Source organism: Salvelinus alpinus, chromosome 38, assembly GCF_045679555.1.
Source record: "Salvelinus alpinus chromosome 38, SLU_Salpinus.1, whole genome shotgun sequence".
Taxonomy (NCBI): domain Eukaryota; kingdom Metazoa; phylum Chordata; class Actinopteri; order Salmoniformes; family Salmonidae; genus Salvelinus; species Salvelinus alpinus.
This window is the reverse complement of record NC_092123.1, coordinates 5,629,449-5,651,481: the sequence shown is the minus strand read 5'-3', so window position 1 is coordinate 5,651,481 and position 22,033 is coordinate 5,629,449. Positions and strand designations below refer to the sequence as shown.

Genomic DNA, 22,033 nt, shown 5'->3' with positions numbered 1-22,033 from the left:
CGCTGTCTCTGACACACACTTGTGAGTCATCAGGCTCAAAATGGCCAGAAACAAAGAACTTTCTTCTGAAACTCGTCAGTCTATTCTTGTTCTGAGAAATTAAGGCTATTCCATGCAAGAAATTGGCAAAGAAACTGAAGATCTCGTACAATGCTGTATACTACTCCCTTCACAGAACAGCGCAAACTGGCTCTAACCAGAATAGAAAGAGGAGTGGGAGGCCCCCTGTGCACAAGTACATTAGTGTCTAGTTTGAGAAACAGACGCCTCACAAGTCCTCAACTGGCAGCTTCATTAAATAGTACCTGCAAAACACCAGTCTCAACGTCAACAGTGACCTTGGGATGCTGGCCTTCTTACCCAACCAAGCCGCACTGCTTCTTCCAACCCGGAAGCCAGCCATCAGAGGAAACACCATACACCTGGCAACCTGGTCAGCGTGCACTGCGCCCGGCCCACCACAGGAGTCGCTAGTGCACAATGAGACAAGGATATCCCTGCCGGCCAAACCCTCCCTAACCTGGACGACGCTGGGCCAATTGTGCGCCGCCCCATGGGCCTCCCGGTCGTGGCCGGCTGCGACAGAGCCTGGGCTCGAACCCAGAATCTCTGGTGGCACAGCTAGCACTGCGATTCAGGGCCTTAGACCACTACGCCACCTTGGAAGCCTTTTTTAACTTTGAATACATTACAAGTTTGCATTTCCTGCTGTGAAGGAAAATTCTCAGCAACAAAATAATCATAAAATTAAGATCCTACATCTGTTGATGGATCAGTGCATCCACAGAACAATAACCTATCGCAGTGCATATGTCATTTAAGTGATGTATACCTCATTACAATTGTATATAAGTGATCATAATGCTATTTTCTTTTCTCATTATCCTCAGTCAGCCAGCCCTCCCTCCCTCTCACCTCTCTAGTCCACCCCTGTGCAACCCCAAATGTACCCCCTCTCCCTAGTTTCTCCCTCAGCAGATGTTAAAAAGAGTGGTTTCCCCCTCCATAACCCTCAGAGCCGCCTCCACCTCTACCCTGGCATCTAATTAGGGGTGTACACAAAGACTCCCAGATGTCAGGATTGTCCATGGATCTTTGATTGCATCCATTCCACCCGGCTGACTTGCTGGCTGGCTGACTTACTGTCTTACTGGCTGGGACGAGCGTGTAATATGGCCATAGACGTGTGTCTTTCTTTGTTGTCTCTGTGCCGCCCCCAACAGAAGACTGGTTTTACATAGTGGTAATTAGGTTTGGTGTAAATCATTTGGAGAAAGGAGGGGCTGTTGTGTGTGAGGAGATAAGGAGATGAGGATAGGGAGTTCCCTGTGGTATTGTATTTCGTGATGATAGCGTGGGCCAGAGATCATCACAGACGTAATCTGTTCCTAGTATTCTATGGCCTATTTATGCTGCTGAGTTCCCTTGACCAACAAACAGACTGGTGAGACTCCATCAGCTTCTACAGCATATGGGATAGACTGGGTATCAATCCTTGGTCTCAGGACTGTGTTAGCCCTCTGAGCTGAAGTCTATAACCAATTCTTCAGGACTATCCCAAATGTGCTAATCACGACAAAAAGGTTACTCATTACACAAGTGTATGTTCACTGCACCACCTCTGTTACATACGATTTTAATATAATAATAATAATAAATGCCATTTAGCAGGCCCTTTTATCCAAAGCGACTTACAGTCTTGCATGCATACCTTTTATATATGGGTGGCCCTAGCGGGAATCGAACCCACGACCCTTGGCATTGTAATTGTATGAAATAATATCCCTGATTTCCAACCGCTTGGCCTTTTCATTGACGTTACCACGGACATTTGAATCTGAAGTCTTTGTAAAATATCACGCGACACATTTACATAGACACGTGTTATTGTAGTATTTTCAATGTTCGGCTGGGGATGTAGGACACTGGTCTACAAACATACTTCCTGCCTCGTGCATTTTCTCTCATTTTGCTTTTGGCCAGTTGCACATATTTCTCTGAACTTGACCATGTCAGAAGCTGTTCATCCAAGATCGAGAGTCATTTGCTTTATTCAACCATTGGTTTTGTCATTGTACGTCATCACGTTTCCCTGCCTTCCCCATTCTCATATCTGACTCCAAATGTGTTTGGTTAAGCTTTACAACCTCCTACCAACCACCTGTTTCTATACAACCTTACACACCTGCTACACTAGCAGCGTAACTTTTGCAGAGTGTGAAATGCCCCTGTTCATTTCAATGAAGACTGGGCATAAGCTGAACGGCTCCATTAGAGGCTCTCACCGCTCAGCGTAAACGTATTCTCTGGTTCTATTTTCCCGGACTCCCCTCCCCTACCTTCAAGCGAAACGGTGTCATTGCATTTGACTGGTTAATCTATTACGTTTTTCGAGCCAGGGCAGTCAAGTTCAAACGTTAATCCATTTGAATCATTTGCTCTCGATTACCCACAATCCCTATCTGGGCGTCCGCAGGAAGCGTGGGGGCTTTACATCCAGTCTAATCTTTAGAGAGAAGGCACTAACTGAAATGTAATCTTAACATGGAATGAGAGTTACAGCTGAACGTAATGTCCTGGCACACAGGAATCAGACCTGGGTTCAAATACTATTTGAATAATTTCAGCTACTTTGGGCATTGGTTTTAGCCTGCCAGACGGGGCAGGTTTTGTAGTTTTGTGACAATTCTATTGGTTCCATTGCTCCAGGCAAGCTCAATGGAATCCAGCTGAAGTATTTGAAATGATTTCAAATAGTATTTGAACCCAGGTTTGATTGACTTCAAAACTACTGAATGTAGGATCATCAGGGAGAAATGAAGAAGAACAGGATGTAACGGCTGTCGTCCTCCTCTTCTGACGAGGAGAAGCGAGAAGGATCGGAGGACCAATATGCAGCGTGGTAAGTGTCCATAATGTTTATTTAAAGACATAAACTGAACACTACAAAATACAAAACAACGTGAAACGAACGAAACCGAAACAGTACCGTGTGGCGACAAACACTGACACGGACACAAACACCCACAAACCAAAAGTGAAACCCAGGCTACCTAAGTATGATTCTCAATCAGGGACAACGATTGACAGCTGCCTCTGATTGAGAACCATATCAGGCCGAACTCAAAACCCCAACATAGAAAATCACACATAGACTTCCCACCTCAACTCACGCCCTGACCATACTAAATAAAGACAAAACAAAGGAAAATAAAGGTCAGAACGTGACACAGGAACCGTCTGTGGTGGTGGCACAACCAGAGTAAGCCTGCATGACGTCCTGTCCTGTCGTTGACCAAGCCCCTTCCTTCCCCGTTTAGATGTCACTTTTGGATGTGAGAGATTGACAGTGGATGTAGCGTAGCATTCTGATGTCAGTAGCATACTGACTGACAGGTGTAGTCAAGCCATTGAAGTCTCAGACAGGGTGGAACAGACAAGCCAGAGACAGAGGGCCTTGGGACCAGGGGGATGTGGTTACAAGACAGTCTGCAAGGCAAGTAAACATGGAATAATTCAGCATTAAAAGAGATGAATTGTAGTCAGTACCCAAAGCTATTTATACAGACTCAAGTGTAATTTGCTGTTGAATCAAAAGAGAGATTTTCTCTTTTGAAGTGACTCCTAGAATACGTAACATACCATAATTACACACACACACACACACACACACACACACACACACACACACACACACACACACACACACACACACACACACACACACACACACACACACACACACACACACACACACACACACACACACACACACACACACACACACACACACACACACAGAATCCTATACTATACAGCGGTCATGACAGAAGGTCCCTGACCCTTGGCAGTCACTATGCGACCTTTGACCCGGGCGCTTCACTGATGAGGAGGTTGTGTGCTTACTCTGTGGCAGGGCTGAGCGGAGGCACAGAGCCTGCTCTTTGTAGAGGAGTAGTATGCGTGAAGTGAAGTGTTTATCTTCTCCCTTAGCCTCCATTGGCTCGGTCGCGCTGGTTCCCAGCTCTGTTTGGAGAAGCCTATGAAAACATGGAGTAGGAGAAGGGAGGGAGGGGGACAGAAAACATATAAACTCAGGGATGATCAGTGGAGTGAGGAGCTCCCTCTCTCCAACACTTCCGGTTGCTATCAGGTTAGCAGAGCGTGCAGGCGGGCAGCACAACAATAACAGAGCGAGAGAAGCGGTAAGGAAAAAGCGAGAGATAGGGCGGGCAGCCAGGAAAGAGGAGGGAGAGATAGAAAGGGTGAGGTAGAGAGAGAAGGAGAGAGAGAGGGAGCGTGGCGGTGCCGCCTTCTCAGCTTCAAAGACGCAAAATATAACATGGACTCTGATCTCTACTAACGTACTACAGCCTCACTACTGATGTAGCCAGCAGCCAACTGGGAGGACCAAGGGTAGTGTCTCTCCTGTACAAAAGAGTGATCTTTGGCTTCTCCCTCCCCTCCCACAGTGGCTCCCAGGGCCGTGGCGGCGGGCTGCAGCGGAAGAGGAGGACCATGAACAGACACCTGGAGAGGAGGGAGCAGCTGAAGAGACTGTCGCTGGACAGCAGCTTAGTGGTAAGTCAAAGGGGAAAGCACCTCTCTCTCTGTGTCTGTCTCTCTCTGTGTCTGTCTCATTCTTTCTCTCTCTCTGTGCCTCGCTCTCTGTGTCTCGCTCTCTCTCTCTCTCCCTCTGTCTGTCTCTCTCTCTCTGTCTCTCTCTCTCTCTCTCTCTCTCTCTCTCTCTCTCTCTCTCTCTCTCTCTCTCTCTCTCTCTCTCTCTCTCTCTCTCTCTCTCTCTCTCTCTCTCTCTCTGTGTGTCTCTCTCTCTCTGTCTGTCTCTCTCTCTCTGTCTCGCTCTGTGTCAAATCAAATGAAATGTTATTTGTCACATGCGCCGAATACAACAGATGTGGACCTTACTGTGAAATGCTTACTTACAAGGCCTTAACCAACAATGCAGTTCAAGAAATAGAGTTTTACGAAATATAAATATTTACTAAATAAACGAAAGTAAAAACAAATTAAATAATATATATATATACAGTATATATATAACACAATAAAATAAGAATAACGAGGCTATATACAGGGGGTACCGGTACTGAGTCAATGTGCGGGGGTACAGATCTCTGTCTCTGTCTGTGTCTCTCTCTCTATGTCACTTTATGTGTGTCTCTCTCTCTGTGTCTCTCTCTCTATGTCCCTTTATGTGTCTCTGTCTCTCTCTGTCTGTGTCTCTCTCTCTATGTCCCTTTGTGTCTCTGTCTCTCTCTGTCTCTGTCTCTGTCTCTCTTTGTGTCTCCCTCTCTCTATGTCTCTTTCTGTGTCTCTGTCTCTCTGTGTCTCTGTGTCTGTCACTCTCTGTGTCTCCATCCCTCTCTGTGTATCTGCCTCTCTCTATCTCCATCTCTCTTTGTGTCTCCATTTCTCTCTGTGTCTCCGTCTCTCTCTGTGCCTCTGTGTATCTGTCTCTTTCTCTCTCCTTCACTACAGCTCACACAGATCAGAGAAAAGTACAAACCAGACCTGCGTTCAGAGTGCCAGATGGGTGGGATTTGCAGTTGCACTTTTGGGACTACTCCATTGGTCCCATTGAGGTTAACTCAATCAAGTGCATCTAAAGATTTTAAAACAAAACAGCTACTATTTGGCTTTGAACCCAAGTCTGGTACACTAAACATACCCTGTCAGACGGTTTGAGAAAAAGCAGCCTCCTCTGGCTGTGTTTGTGTCGACGTGATTGACAGGCTTATCTGTCCCCCGGTGTCTCGAGCGACACACAAGACTGGAGAGTGGAAGCTTATTTTTGTCAGGGTTAACTCAAGGTGAACCCGGTATTAAGTGCTCCTTTGGAATGACAAGTACAAGCACGTCTCTGTGGTGGTAGGTCTCGATTAACACCTTTTTTTGTTTTCACATTGTTCTTTCCAGCATGGTTCCAGCAACTATGGTGGATGTTTAACCAGGCCAGCACAGTACAACCTGCCCTAGCTTGGCTTGGTTTAGCCCTAGTGTAGGGTGTCCACCCACTCTGCCCAGAGTTGGTTATGAAATTTCACTTCCTTATGTTATAAAATACATTTGACCACGATATTCTTCATGTTCTGAATCAGTCAGTCAGGTCTTTCTTTAATATATCATTAACATTATATTCAAAATGTCGGATACATCCGACAATAAGCAGCAAAACTCTGTTGTCAGAGCGGTGTCGCTTCTCACAGCAACATGTTGTGGTGGTCTTCTGCAGAGTTGGTTCATGACACGAGCTGAATTAAATGTAAAAGGCGTTGAAGATTAAAGCGTGCGGTGTGCTCAGTGCTCTGTTGACATTTCACAGAGATACGCTTGTTTTTCTGAGAAATCTTCAAAAAAGAACAGGAATTTCCCATTAATATGAAAAGCCATATACTAAAATATGAAAATACTACATGTCATGTCTCAAAAATGATATCTATCTTACCTCCTATATTGTTTTATGTCCTTCGGATTCAAGAAGAAACAGGAGAGCTCAACGGTGAGCCTGTCAGTTTGCCTTAATTCTCTAACAGCATCCAGCCTAGCTGACGTACTGCTATTTTGCAGATTTTTTCGGCACTTTTATTCTCTGGCCTCCATTGATTTAGCTACCCTTAATCTTGGCCATCCTACAAGGGTAAAAACGCCAATAACTTTTGAAGGGATTACGATAGAGACATGAGGGTTGGACCATTGGTGTTCTCCGAGGAGTATCTACGCAATTCACACATTGTACCCATTGGTCAAAATATGCATTTTTGATTGGACACCCTCCCTAGTGGGAATGAGGTTTATGTCTATCAGAAATATGCGACGCAGAAATTATTGGTTTTAAGTCATTTTCATAAGAGAATGAAATCAAAAAGTCTCTAATTCACATCTAAGATGTTGAATAAATGGTGGTCATGAAATTATACTGAAAACTGGTTCACTTTCCTTCACCATGATATGATCATACCCTCAAAGCACTTCAGAAGGACTATCACGTGCCTGATTATTGCGACTTGTTTATGACACCCTATGTGATAACAGGCAGTGCAATTACCGTTTGAAGATTTGGTGATATGGTGTTTATTGCTTTCATTAGACACGTGTTGGACTGGTTCACTGTCTAGGCTGATACTGGGCCATATTAACCATACGCTGTACCATTCAACAATATTTGTCTGTTCATTTAGTCATGCATGCCCTGTCTCTTTCTCTCTCAAGGGACAGCTTGAGCTAGATGCGGCTGTTTTATAGTGGACACATGAATCATATTATGACTATTAGACTTGTAGACTTATAGGCACAATCGCGTCATCTACCGTGCTAGTTCCCAGACATTTCCGTAACACTAACATATGTTGTCTATAGAGCATTATGAGTTATTATGTGTGTACGTCTCAAAATTGTCGCTGCATTACGACTCATTGTGAGGGTTTGTAATGCATTATAGATATTGGTGACATAGAAAGTGTTACCGACAGTTCTTATACCAGCTGGAGTATATAGGGGCAGAATGTTGTTCCGTTGCCCTAGGAGAGGAGCAGAAGGAGCCCTGTAGCGTTAGTAGAGGGCTAACGTGGAGCTAGTGGCGGAATGGGGGCAGCGGGCTGAGTCGTTACCCAGGGACGGGGGCACTATGGTGGGACATGTCTGGCTCTGGCCTGCCCTGGTGAGCAGGGATGTGGAGGATCCCAGCTAGGGTTCCAGAGCCCTCGTGGCCCTGGCAGAGAAACTCACTAAAGCCTGTAAACACTCCCTTTCCTGAGAGGATATGAGCTTCCCGATACATTTATTTTCCCAGGCATCTGCGAAAACAAGAAAGGCCATTTCTGACATTCCGTCTGGCGACAGGCCCAGCATTCTTGTTCCAGTTTCCAGCTCGAATCTGAATGTACCTGGTCACTGGTTAGACAATGGGTATCTATGAATACAGGCATTTTGTGTAATTGTTCAACACATTGTCCGCCAGTAGATTTGAAAGCATTCTCTTTGTCTGGTCCCTTTGTTGGGATGTACAAAGTATTTTGACAATGTTTGTTAACATGTTTGCCGTTGGTATTTTTGCTGTTACCAATAAGGTTTTGTTAAGATAATAACACGTCTAAAGGTTTCCATTTCGTGAAATTATATTTAGTTAGAAGTTCCATTGAAGCACTTCTTGTTTTTCTCACTGTTGATTGAGATATGTATACATTTAAAGCATTACCTTGGAGTTCCTGCACAAGACACACACATCAGCTGTGTAAGGCCAGTAGGCCAAACTTCTCAACCAAGACACATTTCAAAACCTTCTAGAGTCAAAACACCATATGTTACCTGTCTACAGAGGAGCTGTGGCTAAATATTTACCTCATCTATTCTTCACTGGATGGATTACATGACCCCTGGCTCACAAAAAGAGGCATCCATCTCTGTTTTGGGTGTTTTATAGGATATATTGAGAGATGGTAGTGACTCGACATATGTTTCCTCCACAATGAAGCTTGTGTTTGGGGAAATAGCCAATAGACACATGGACCATTCTGGGTCAAAGCTGTTTGAAAGGTATGGACTGAATCTTTACAATATTACAAATGACATATGTGACGTACGTATTATGCAATTCTGTTCATAAGCAACATGTAATTGGAGGATAGTGTTGGTTAAGTTAATCTGCTGGTATTAAGATTCACTACTGTCCAGTTGAATAGTATCTACTGTACACATGAAAGAAGATATCTGGCTTTATTGATCCAATTAACTCCAATAGACTTTATACAGGAAGTCATTTGGGTTTAACCATTTAATAACCCCATGCATGGTGGTTATGTCTCTAAAGGAAGGGCGTAGGGCGAGCTGTAGCCTAACTAGGGCACTTTCTGCCTTACATTACATAAGAGATCTGTGTTGCTGGGTGGATTCTCTGTCTATATGTATTTTTATCATTTAAAAGTCTGCCTGCTCTTAGTCATGCAATTATGCAGTGATGCAGTATATTGTATCTGAATGATGCCCCTGTGTGTCTGCTGCCTCTGCCTGCCCACAGCCCCATCAGAGTCCTCATGCCCTGTCACTTCTCATAGTACATGTTAGTACATGTTAGTACATGTTAGTACATGTTAGCCATGCATGCACCATGGATGAGGCCAGACCTACAATTATTAAATGGGCAATCTGCGATTGGTACATCCATTTGAAATAACTTATACATGTACCTGTCTCATGAGGTTAGGGTGACCGCTTTGTTATTGTTGTTTGAACTGCAGACTGGCCCTTCAAAGCTATGGGGTGGGTTTCCATTTGTGAAATTCCCTGTCTTGCAGAAAGCCTAGTTGGGATGCAAACTGGGATTTCGGGAAATGTATCAGCATTTTGCAACTGTCTTTCCATCTGTGACATCAGGCACATGGCGTACGATGATGTATCAGGAGGTATCAAGAGAATGGGTGTGTTTATAAATCAGACATGAAACAACACAATACATCATAAGGTCAAACGCATCAACACACCCTGAAGTGAGTAAGCGGCTCAGAATACCGTTATTTCTGCAACCTCTCCCTATTTCCTTCCAATATTGCATTTTATCCGTGCAGCTGTGCATTCATGCTTAGAGATAATTGACAAAAAAGAAAATTGAAAATACTCCACCTGGAGGGTTAATAGTCAAGTGTTTCACGTTACTGATTAAACGCTCACTGGTTAGCTGTGAATTGTTGCTGAATAAACAGTATGTGGGAGTACTTTACTGTTTGTCTCTGTGTTGTATTTCTGGGCAGAGCTGGGTTGACATAGTATTTGTTTTCCTTGAATGTTTGATTGAGCCTTTGTGGAGTGCCATTTGAGCAGGGTTTGCACCTTGCACTTTTGGTACTATTCCATTGGTTCCATGTGCACCAGGCAAGCTCAGTCAAGCGCAGATGACGTATTTGAAAGGTAACAAATACTATCCGAACCCACGTCTGGTTTCTGGGTAGCTGTCAGGCTCCTGGTTCTGGGTAGCCTTTCCTCATATAATATATTTGATGTGCTCGTTTAGTTCCGTTGTTGTTATCCAGAGCCTACGTGTTGTTTCATAGGCCTACTCCACATTGGCTGGAGACAGAGCAATAAAACAAGCCAGAAAAGGGAACATATCTCCAAAACAGACAAATTAGTTTGGTTTATGCGTCAATTAAGTGCAAATGAATTGGAAGATAAGCCAGCATGGAGTCTGGTGGGTAAAGCCTATTTTTTTCACCATAGCCATATTACAGTCAGGTACCACAATGCCAAGTAGAGACATATACATAAAACATGGAGCTGGGTAGCAACTACTGTGTACTGGGGTAGACATGCTTGTTAAGGGGATTGTGCTCTTACATTACTATTCAATCCAATGGGGTAGTTTGATACCCCATCTTATGGCTCAAACGACTGTGTGTAACTGAGAGTTATAACAGTGTAGAAATCCAGTGCCGAAATCCACTGTGGTCAGAGGCCAGTTCTCACGCTAGACTATGGTATAACAGCATGTATAAATCTAAAGGGGATGTCTCCACAGTCCACACACTGTTTGAAGGTGGCTTAGGGTTACTATGACATGTGTCAAATAGTCATGATGGAGAGAAGTGATCAGGGTTCACTTCTCTCCCCCCGTGTGTGTTTCAAATGAACTTCTCCCAGAAGGGGTGCACCAACCTCCCAGCCTCTTTCTCCATGAAAGCCTCTCTTAGTGGCAGGGACATACCGCTCATACCTGGCACGACCCACAGGAGTATCTGTGTAGTGTGGGAACCAGGCAGAACGAGGGGCCACTCTGGCTCTTACTCTGGCTGAGAGCTAAAGGGTTTTAAAGAAGTTTACCCCCAACCTCTAGTCTCATGGGAACTGCCTTGGTGGAGTTGGCTCTCATGGGGCTAGAGACAAAGGATTACAGCCTTGGATGTTGGATCACGATTCCCCAGAGCTGAGTTCCAACCAAGTGGTATCCCCCATAATCACCTTATCCTGTGGGTAAGAGTAGTCGGGCGCTCGGCCTCCTGTTTGCTCATAAAACCGGTTTAATCCCTACCGAGGTCGTTTTGATGGTGCTACTGGCCACTCGTCTAGTTTTCCGACCTTAATGAGATTCGTCTAGCCCCTGAGACATAATGAAACTTTCCTCTGGTTTTATTTCCTGCAATTATGAATTCCATATGGACTTGTTAATCACATTCTGTATAACATCTATTAGGTATTTAATACACATATTAGATAGTATTTCCTACTCACAACATGTCTGGGAAAACATGGTATAATGAAATCGTTCTAGGGAACGGTACCTTGTTGGGCGTTTGAGACATCATACTATATCTCACGATTTTCAAGTTGATTAGCCCATACAAAGAGGACATCTGGATACAGTTACAGTAGACAAAGCAATGAGTGGCATTGCTCTTCACTAAAGCATTCCACTTTAACTAATTGTAAGAGCCACATGTGACTGTATACTGTAGGTTTGTGGAGAACCCTGGCCTGCTATTTGTTGCTTGCGTTTCTGGTAAATGATCTCTAATAAATAGGCAAGCAATCCATGAGCCGTAACAGTCATGTTTTTGCGTTCGCTCCGGTAGATGATGAGGAAAACATTTCAGTTTACCTGTTTATGTTCTGCTAGGCAGGAGAACTCTCTTTTTCTCCCTTTCTTTTTCTCCTCTCTCCCTTTCTCTCTCTCTCTCTCTCTCTCTCTCTCTTTCTCTCCTGCTGCTGTGTTCTGATGTTTGCTGAAGTCTCTGACCCGTGTCGTAAGTTATCTGTGTTACATATGCTTCAGTAATGATCCTGAAAATCACTATTTCTCCACTAAATGTAGAGTTCTGTCGCTGTCAAACCTCTTATTTAACCATCCATGAGGCTATCGGTTATTATGTCGGCGAAATCAAAGTGTAACGTCTGGAGAGTAATGGGTGTGGAGTCAGACGCAGAGAGCAGAAGGTAGACGGGAAAAACGCTTTAATGTCCTTTCGGCTAGTAACCAGTTAAAAACATGGGTGAAGCCCAAAACACAGGTGCAACAAACCCAAAACCATAGTTACTAAAAAAAAACGGACAGCGAAAACCCAAAAGAACACAAACACCACATAGGTCAAAATAACAACAAGCCCGCACAAACACCAGCGGGCTAAACGAACTTAAATAACACCCATCCCAAAACCCCAACAAGGAACAGGTGAAAACAATTAGACAAAAACAAACGAAAAGGAAAAAGGGATCGGTGGCAGCTAGTAGACCGGCGACGACGACCGCCGAGCGCCACCCGAACAGGAAGGGGAGCCACCTTCGGTGGTATTCGTGACACAAAGACAAGATGCATTCAAAGGAACAAAATAGGCCTCTCAGTCTCTGTAGGTCAACCACTAGAGTTGGTTGGAATTTGGGCCGTTGGAGAAGAGAAGTTACATCTTTGTAAAGAGGACACTGAGTTTGTCCTCTCCTCGGTAGCTTCGAAGCTACAGTACCGAGGAAAAAAAGAGCCCAGCATGTGTAATTGAACATCAGTCCCCCCCCCCCATCCTATAAGATGGGCCTTTGTTAACCTGTTGAGTCAAGAGGGCCTCCAATTAGGGGACTTTCTCTTCTTTACCCATCATGCCCTAGATGAAAGTGGTTGCCGTGGCCGCGTGCATATTCAAACATTGGTGCACACAACACCGTGCGCACACACACACACACACACACACACACACACACACACACACACACACACACACACACACACACACACACACACACACACACACACACACACACACACACACACACACACACACACACACACACACACACACACACACACACACACACACACACACACATCTATTCTCTGTGTCAGTCTTCCTGAAAGAGCCAAGAGCCCAGGGGACAGTTCACAGCTATTTGTTTTAAAGGCCAGAGGGACTATCTTCAGGTTTAACCACAGGCTGAAAGAACCTGCTCTACTATAATCAATGACTTCAGATTCAGGCCCATTGTATGTCCAATGGACAGCTGAAGACGATGACACGGCAATAGGATAGAAATAGAAATAGAGTGACTAGTAATTATATTTCTATGGCGATTTTTTTTTAAATCTCAGTGCACCACGTCAACGTAAAACAATGAACTACCCCAGTCAACTAACTGGTAGACACAATAGTTCAGAAACGTGTCAATCCTCTTCTTGTGATTCCCTGTGTTAAAAGCCAAACGTGCAGATAGTCATTGTCCTACTAGGAAGTGGTCCATCCTGGCAGTCGACATCGATGCATGTGTTTTGTCCGTAGCTGTTAACCACGCCCACATGGAACTGGCAGTGCTGTGTCTTTGGGGGTTTATTATTATTATGGTGTGTGGAACTGTGGATCACTGATCCAAGATCAGGGCTTATTGGCAGAGTGTGGTTCAGGGGCCTGGGAGTGAATGAGGCAGAGATTGGCAGAGGGGCAGCTAACAGGATTGAATGTGGCGGATTAGAGCCTGGGCCTTGGGGGAGGGGTGAAGGGTGGAGGGGCCTCCACACTGCATCTGTCAGTGAGGGGAAGAGGGGATGCCCACCCTTTCAACATGCAGCTGGGACTAGCAGGGATCGAGGGAGGCCAGACTGCCCTGCCCAGGAACACTGAACTAGGGAAGGGCAACAGAGAGGGAGACCGGCTGGGTGGGTGTGAGGGTGAATAGGTGTGATCACATCCTTATCAGTCTCCAAACCAAGTTATGACCTGTAGTCTGTGGTCTGTGAACTCTCTCAGTCCCCAATGTTCGGGATTCATTCACCACACCCCATCTGGAGATTTGGATGGACTGGCTTATTGGTGGATAGACTGATTGATTTATTGATCGTAGAAGATTTAAAGGTAGAGTCAGGGATATTTCATCATCATGCACAGCAGGGCATCAACATCAATCTGTCAAGACTGCCACTATTACCCTCCATCCAATATGTGTATGCCTCAAGGGAGGGCTCAAATTGTCAGATATTATTTTTTTTGTTTTGATTTCTGCATGCAGGAAGTTGCCCAGGCTGAGCATGCGATGGTCTTTCTAAATCTACGTTTAAAAATGTATACATTTCTGAAGAACACCGTGAGGTAATTCCCTTTCTACAAATCCCTAGAGGGGTTTCATATTTTACGAGAAGACGACTGTTTAAATACACCCTGGCTTGGTGCATAGCACAAGTTCTGGAAGGATCTACTTTCCATAAATAATTTCCCCTCAGTCCAGGAAATATTTACATTTTCCAACATTAGCCCGACTACTGAGTAAATAAATGCAAAAGCCACTTGAAAACACTGAAGAAACCAGTCTTCGTTTGGTTTAGTTTGACAGATACTGTTTATATTATATTGTTAGAATGATTTTGGTTTTAACTGATGTGGTAGACATCGGAGAAGAATTTGAGGGGCCATTGTTTGAGTACAGAATATTGTGAAAGCTATTAGGGTGTGAATGTGGAAACAGTGTCATGTCTGTTCGACATACCTTACTGGTTTGGCCTGTAGTGTGAGACGCTTCCAGGTGTCCCAGAGAAGATGAGTAGAACTTCCATGCACCTGGCGACCCCTTGTAAAGAAAATAAAAAAAGTTAGGTTGGTCATTGAACAATATAGGAATTTTTACAAAAAAAGTTATAATGGTTATTGAGCAATAGGAGTAGAACAAATGTGCATGTATTTTGGCATCATCGTACAATTGTATTGTAAATTCAATATACAGGTGTCTCATCCTGTTGACGGACTACCAATATTCCTTTCAATTAATTTACTTGAAGCTTATTGTAAGAAACTGAATTGTCAAAGTTGAAGTAGTTTATGCAATTGATTACATAATTGAAAGGTGACTAAAGCTGTGATGCAATCCAACGAAATGTAGACTATGTGTGATTAATTATGCGTCATCAACACTGAGAAAACGATTAGTCACCTAGGTTGGATTTCCGGATACGACAGGCCCTTTGATTTACAATTACAACAGAGCACACCCTAACCTGCTCAACAACAGCAGGGACAGTCTGTCATAAATGCCTCTAAGAGGCTTGGCTCCGGGGTGAAGTTTCCCCTAAGTACAGATCTAGTAGGATCAGTTTCCCCTCCTCCGATCCTAACCTTAACCATTTGTGGGGGAAATGCAAAACTGACTCAAGATCAGTATCTAGGGTTAACTTCACTCTACTCCAAGTGGTTTGCCCAGGAACCTGATGTGACATGTTTGTAATCTTTAGTGTGAGCTGTAATGTCATCTTCCACTCACTGTAATACCTAGAGGACTGGGACCTGGAGGTGGGACTCAACTCTCTTCCTTTGACTTTTCTGGAAGACAATCTGTGAAAAATAGGTTAGTGTTACAGAACATCTTGATTGCTTTTGTCTATTTGAAATAGGGATAAAAAAAATGACAAATTCTCAAGTTTTCCAGAAATCTCAGTTGGGGGGATTCCTGGATCTCCTGCTAAATACAGAAATCTCAGTTGGGGGGATTCCTGGATCTCCTGCTAAATACAGAAATCTCAGTTGGGGGGATTCCTGGATCTCCTGCTAAATACAGAAATCTCAGTTGAGGGGATTCCTGGATCTCCTGCTAAATACAGAAATCTCAGTTGGGGGGATTCCTGGATCTCCTGCTAAATACAGAAATCTCAGTTGGGGGGATTCCTGGATCTCCTGCTAAATACAGAAATCTCAGTTGAGGGGATTCCTGGATCTCCTGCTAAATACAGAAATCTCAGTTGGGGGGATTCCTGGATCTCCTGCTAAATACAGAAATCTCAGTTGGGGGGATTCCTGGATCTCCTGCTAAATACAGAAATCTCAGTTGGGGGGATTCCTGAATATCCTGCTAAATACAGAAATCTTCCAACTGGGATTTCTGGAAAATCTGTGAAATGACCTGCATTTTGCAAACCGAAGGAAATCAATGTAGTTTGTGAATATGTCAAATTATGCCATCTTCTGATTGTCCTTAGATCTAATGATACTATCTACACTTAAAAACCTGTATATTTTACTGTGGTGATACGTGAATAACCTCACCTCATTATAAGTTGGACTGCGATAATCCCAGTATTGCGATATTCATTAGTATCGTGGGAAGGAAACAAAACACAAAGTGGATTTAACTTCTTTAGGAAAACAGAGCTAATATTGTAAACAGACAACATTATGTCATCATACAAAGTCACATTGATTTATTTTTCTAGCTATAGCTCACAATATTTGACATACAGCGGGTTTTTAAAAGACGGAAGAGTTTGGGCTGCTTCGTGTTTTTAATTTTGACAAGGAAGAAATATTGGCATACTGGTATCATCCCGGCCCTAATTATAAGTGCATTTATCATGCCTTATGAGGTATCATAAAGCACTACATGCACATATTCATAGAAATTGCTACTGTAGAATTGTGGAATTGTTAGGTTAGATTACTTGTTGGTTATTACTGCATTGTCGGAACTAGAAGCACAAGCATTTCGCTACACTCGCATTAACATCTGCTAACCATGTGTATGTGACAAATACATTTTGATTTGATTTGATTTGATTTGTAAATATATGTGGCCACCAGAATTGTCATTGCTCGACTGAGACTTCCTCTCTACTCTCTCTGTGCGCTGCAGTGAGTGTCAGTAGGTTTTTATTTGTACCTTTCCATTTGCACTGCTTAACTGTGAGACTGACTGTAGTTCTGACTGACCAGGAGAAAATATTCCGGGGACGAATGTCAGTGAGCCCTTACATTGGTCGTGGCTCTCTTGCTCTGCCACTCAGCTCTCCTCGCCTCACGATGCTCATTTCAACCTCCTGCTGCTGTAAACACACAGGAGAAGCCACTGCTCAGTAGACAGATGGAGCGGCAGAGAGCTGAGAGATAAGAGGAGAGGGTCTGGGGGTTTCAGGAGGGCTAGTCGGTTGATGTGTTGGATGTCCTTGCTCACACACAAACCTGACAATCGATGTCCTCAGGACCTTTTCAAACGAAATCGACAGCTCTTTCTTGTGACCAGCCTGGACAAGACACACACACACACACACTCACGCAAGCAAGCACATACACACACACACACAATGCCACGCTCCCTGAGCGGCGTCAGAAAACAGGGGATCCTGAACAGGTGATTTAATCCAACTTGACAAACTAGTTAAATATTGACAAGCAGCAGAAGAGTGTATATGCTGCTGTGCCTAGGAGGAGGAGGGGGATGAGGAGAGGAAGAGCTGTGTGCCGCCAAGGAAGCACAGAGGGAATACAGGGCTTCCTGAATCCTGCATCATCTTTTCGGATTCCGGCACACATTCGCCACAGGCGTGGCAAGCGTTTGGAAGGGAGGCACGTTAAGAAGACGGCGAGAGAGAGAGGGACAGTACAGGGTACACCGAAGGAACAGTATGAGCCAGCTCAGGCACCATGCCGTCGTGTCCATATGCGGGAGGATATGCAACATCCCTCTGCTTCAACTGCTGGTGGTGAGTTCACCATCCGTCCTCTCTGGCTATGGGATTCAGCTGTCAGTCAGCGTGATGTCTATAGTGGAAGTGGGGCGGGCTGGGTGTTAATCATGCTAGACCTGGCCTCCGGACCGTTATGGCTGCAGCAGACTGGGAGACAGGAACTGCCCTGGGCAGATGTTACAGCACATGGAGGGGGGAACATATACGTGGTTCACAAAAAAGATGAATGGCCTCCATTCAGAATAATGTGAATAAAAAATATATATAAATGTAGGGGGTAGATCAGCTTTCAAATACCCCATATATATTTTTTGTGAATATATTATTTTAAATATATACATATTTTTTATGTATTTTTTTCTTTACTATTTTCCCGTAACCCTACCACCCCTCCCCTAATTGGAGTAAACTAATGGACAACAACACTTAGGCTTCTACTTCCTGCTTATACTGTACATACTATATACATTTTTACGGACACAGCATATTTTACATTAGTTATCTTTTGTTAGTCCCTTCCTTCAGTTACCCTCAATAATGTGATTGGTCGTGTTGCTGTGTTGTACTATGTAGGTCGTTGACCTGCCAACTGCTGCTAACTGCCAACAACCACTAATTGCCAAGGGGATCGAGCATGCTCTATCTGTCTAGTGTCTCCAGACAATTTGGATTGAGGGATGTGCCTGCCATATGTACCTCTGTATGGAAGTGATTCACTGTGGGATGACATGGTGCCACATATCGCAATTTATTACTAGGGCTTCCTTTTGTGTTCTATGGCTTCCTTGTGTGCTATCTGTCTATGTGTACGTGGGTTTTCCGATGTGTGGCAGTGGCCAAATCTAAAAATGTCTCTACCAGGAATAGGATGGGGGGAGGGGGGGGGGGGAGGGAATGGGATTCATATGTGACAGGGGGTTTCGACTCTATAGTGAGAAGACTTTGAGATCTCCCCCGGATGGACAGCAGACAGGGATAGAGACAAGATTTGTGTTTCTGTGGAAAACATATACAGCTCTTAGAGTTATAATGGGAGAGAGGGAGGGAGAGTAAGAAAGAGAGCTCAATAGAGACAGAGAGAGAGGGAGAGAGACAAAGAAATGGAGAGAGGGACAGAGAAAAACAGAGAGAGAATGAGAGAGAGAGAGCAAATCCTCCACTCTTCTGGGGAGGATTCCTCTCCTTCTCTTCTCCTCTGTGGCTTTGTGTTTGGGGCAAAGCTCCCAGACACAGCACTCCAACTGAATTATTTACCCAAAAGTGTGCTTATATGGAGCCAAGGGTCCTCGTGCTCCACTGTGACTAGGAACCTATTAAACCAGACAAATCACTCCATATACCCTTTGTCTAACTACATTACCAGAAGCTGTGTTATGATTAATCACCCGTAAAGGAGGGAAACACACTATGAGGTGCTGGAGAGAGTTTTGATGCATGGTTGCACGTTTCCATCTTATTTCACATGGTGTGTGTGTGTGTGTGTGTGTGTGTGTGTGTGTGTGTGTGTGTGTGTGTGTGTGTGTGTGTGTGTGTGTGTGTGTGTGTGTGTGTGTGTGTGTGTGTGTGTGTGTCATACCATTATTGTGTATTTTGTGGATACAATGAATTCTGTGTTGATGGAAATACTGTATGTCTCTTGACTGAAAGATAATAACTAATGTTGTCAACTGGTTACAGATTTTGAATTAGATGAGGGATGCTTTGATTATTGTGTCGTCATATTTTTGGGGGTTCTGGATTTGCTGTTGGCTTATGCACTAGGGGCCAGATTCAGACTTATGCAATTTAAGTTTTTCCTACTCACGCCTTTCCGACGCACTCTCAGTACTATTCAGACTTACCTTATGCAGGTGCATAGTGGGCTTTGCAGGCCTGATTCCCTTGCGCTCACTGAATACATTTAATTCAACTGCTGAAAACCCTCGCACTTGCTGGCCAACAGATTTTTCTTGTGGAGTTTTCATTCAATAGGGTTTTCAGTACATTAATCTAAAGCCACCGCTTTAAATTTGGTGTACCTTTTTAATTAGATTTTTTCCCGACAGACTCATTCAAATATATGGAGAGAACGGTTCAAAATATTAAGGATCAATGAAAGAAAGACATGTAAATACATGCAAATTTGTCTCCTTTTCAGCAATAATTGGTAGATAAAAAAATACTCTGATCTTCTATGTTTTTTAGGGTTAGAAAAGTACCACACCTTCATTTCTTTGATCTCCACCCCAAACGAATAGCGGGTGAATAGCATGCTTAAGTTTAAGGTCAGAATGCACTTGGAGAGAAAAGTGCGTCAAAAGGCAATTCCCGAGCAGAATTCAGTTGGTTGACAGTGTGGTAGATTGTTATGTAGATTCAGCTCATAGGTAATTGTGGATAGCTGTCGTGGCCATCTATCTGCTGCTGACATTTTCACTGAACCCTACAGTATGTTAAGAGTGGGTTCTATGATTGGCTGCCCTTCGAAATATACTCTCACAATCTAGTTGGCCCTCCAAGACAAAGTGAAATAGATTTTCATTCATTTCATTTCACAGTGACCCAAGAGTGAGAAGGTTATCTACATCTTCATGTGTTTCCTGGATTCCACACATGCTCTTTTTGGGGGGGGGGGGGTTATAAAAGAAATCAGATGTCAGTCACAGTGACCGAATAGTGAGAAGGTTATCCACCCATCTTTCCCGTAATCACATATTTTCTTCATCCCACAAATTCTGTCTGTTTCCTTTTTTTCGGGGGTAATTGAAAGAAAGCAATGCTCGTTTCCTGTCTCCACGGTGGCAAGTTGCTCGCGGAAACATATCCATATGCTAATATCAACCCCGGCTCCAGCTGCAACCTGGAGCAGCCTGCCTCGCCCCCAGGACAGCCATGAGGGGAGAGCCATGAAAAGGAAGCGGAGATGATTAATTAACTCTGCCTTCGTTTGATGCTGCCTGCCTTATTGACTTTCAACAGGGTTTGTGAGCGTTTGCTTTCGCACCCCCCCCCCCCAAAAAAATCCCCTTTAAAAAAATGAAGGTCAGATTATTCATGCAGTGGTGGAAAAGCAAAAGGTTGGAGTGGAAACTGGAAACTGCTGGTTCTGTTGTTACGGATACTGAGGTGTTTCGTATAGGTCATCTGATGGCTACTGTATGTGTAGGGTCGACATCACTCATGTAAAGAGTAAGCTCCACTGTGGGAGTTCTTGTTTCATCTCTCTAGCTTGAAGAAGCTACTGTTAATACAATTTATACTGTATTTCATTCTAAATATGTACTGTTATAGATGGTCGAGAACCAATAGCATTGCAGGCTGGCTGGACATTGAATATTAACATCTGAGGTTTCACACTCTATTCCACCTCTAATGATCTTTAATCTGTGCTCTCATAGTCCAAGTAAGGATAAAGTATGTACTGTATAGGCCTTTGATAAGCTTCACTCATACATAACAAAGTAATGTATTCAAACCCATGCCGATTAACCAAACAGCATAGATTATAGAGGCACACAGCATCAGTTGTGTTGACATTAGTGACAGCTGATCCAGCTGGTTCCCTGCTCATGTATGTTTTTACATTTATGACCACATCTGAGAACGTAGCTTCAGCCTATAATGAGGCTCTCGCTACAGGACAACACAACGCTGCCCCTGGGGGAGAGCTCACAGCCTGGGGCTCAGCCTCTCTCTCTCTCTCTCTCTCTCTCTCTCTCTCTCTCTCTCTCTCTCTCTCTCTCTCTCTCTCTCTCTCTCTCTCTCTCTCTCTCTCTCTCTCTCTCTCTCTCTCTCTCTCTCTCTCTCTCTCTCTCTTTCTCTCTCTCTCTCTCTCTCTCTCTCTCTCTCTCTCTCTCTCTCTCTCTCTCTCTCTCTCTCTCTTTCTCTTTCTCTTTCTCTTTCTCTTTCTCTTTCTCTCTCTTTCTCTCTTGCTCGCTCTTTCTCTTTCTCTTTCTCTCCGGCACACAAAAGATCACCTGCCTCCACGCTCTCAGTCCCGGGGGCCAGGGTCCAAGGGGGGCGTCCCACAGGCCATTGTGAATGTCTCTAAACTCATGTATCACCAGCCCCTATTAGCTGCTATAATGATCCTCTCCGGGACCATTTCCCCCACCACTTGATGTTAGATTAGCCTTCCAGTTCAAATCTTTTTTTTTCTTCTTTTTTTCTTTTTTTAACCAAAGCTGGTACTCCTCAGTGTGTGTCCTCTTGACTAAGTCTGGCTGGGCCACTGTTCTGTTTTTAGTTTGGGCTGTGTGTGTGTGTGTGTGTGTGGGGTGGGGGGCGGAGGGGATTATGCTGACAAGGTTGTTTGCAGTAGCATTTACATTTTCAAAACAGAAAACCAAAGCAGTGCTGTATCTCTTCTAAAATGGGTATGATTCAACCTGACATTTTATCCAACAAATAGCCATAGATGTTTTTCTTCCAACAAGGTAATTCAGCTGGATATCTCTCCTGAACCTCCAGCAGTTGGATTTCTATTTTGCCCGTATTCCATTTCAAAATAAAGTATTGCCACAGATAACAACCCAGGGATCTGTCTTGCCTCAAAGTGCGTACTGCGTCATACTGAACTGCCTCATATTATATTAAGGTATTTTCTTTCTGACATAGCTAATGAGG

General features: G+C 44.0%; 1 protein-coding gene and 1 long non-coding RNA gene across 3 annotated transcripts in view; one reads left to right on the top strand and one right to left on the bottom strand.

The window, feature by feature from the left end:
- The first annotated feature begins 2,626 nt into the window (after positions 1-2,626).
- The window catches only part of LOC139566448 (nck-associated protein 5-like), a 166,438-nt gene continuing 147,031 nt past the window's right edge, over positions 2,627-22,033 (top strand). The window contains exons 1-2 of one of the 2 annotated variants that reach the window (XM_071387627.1): positions 2,627-2,902; positions 4,473-4,581. In XM_071387627.1, coding sequence (XP_071243728.1) covers positions 4,519-4,581 — 63 coding nt within the window. In that variant the 5' untranslated portion in view covers positions 2,627-2,902; positions 4,473-4,518. The remainder of the gene's footprint in view (positions 2,903-4,472; positions 4,582-22,033) is intronic. The other variant, XM_071387624.1, reaches the window with a different exon arrangement.
- On the bottom strand, positions 2,904-15,391 carry LOC139566449 (uncharacterized). The gene is made up of 4 exons (XR_011673105.1): positions 15,243-15,391; positions 14,467-14,547; positions 3,907-4,040; positions 2,904-3,489 (listed from the first exon to the last, which is right to left on the bottom strand). It is a non-coding gene; the product is annotated as an uncharacterized lncRNA (long non-coding RNA).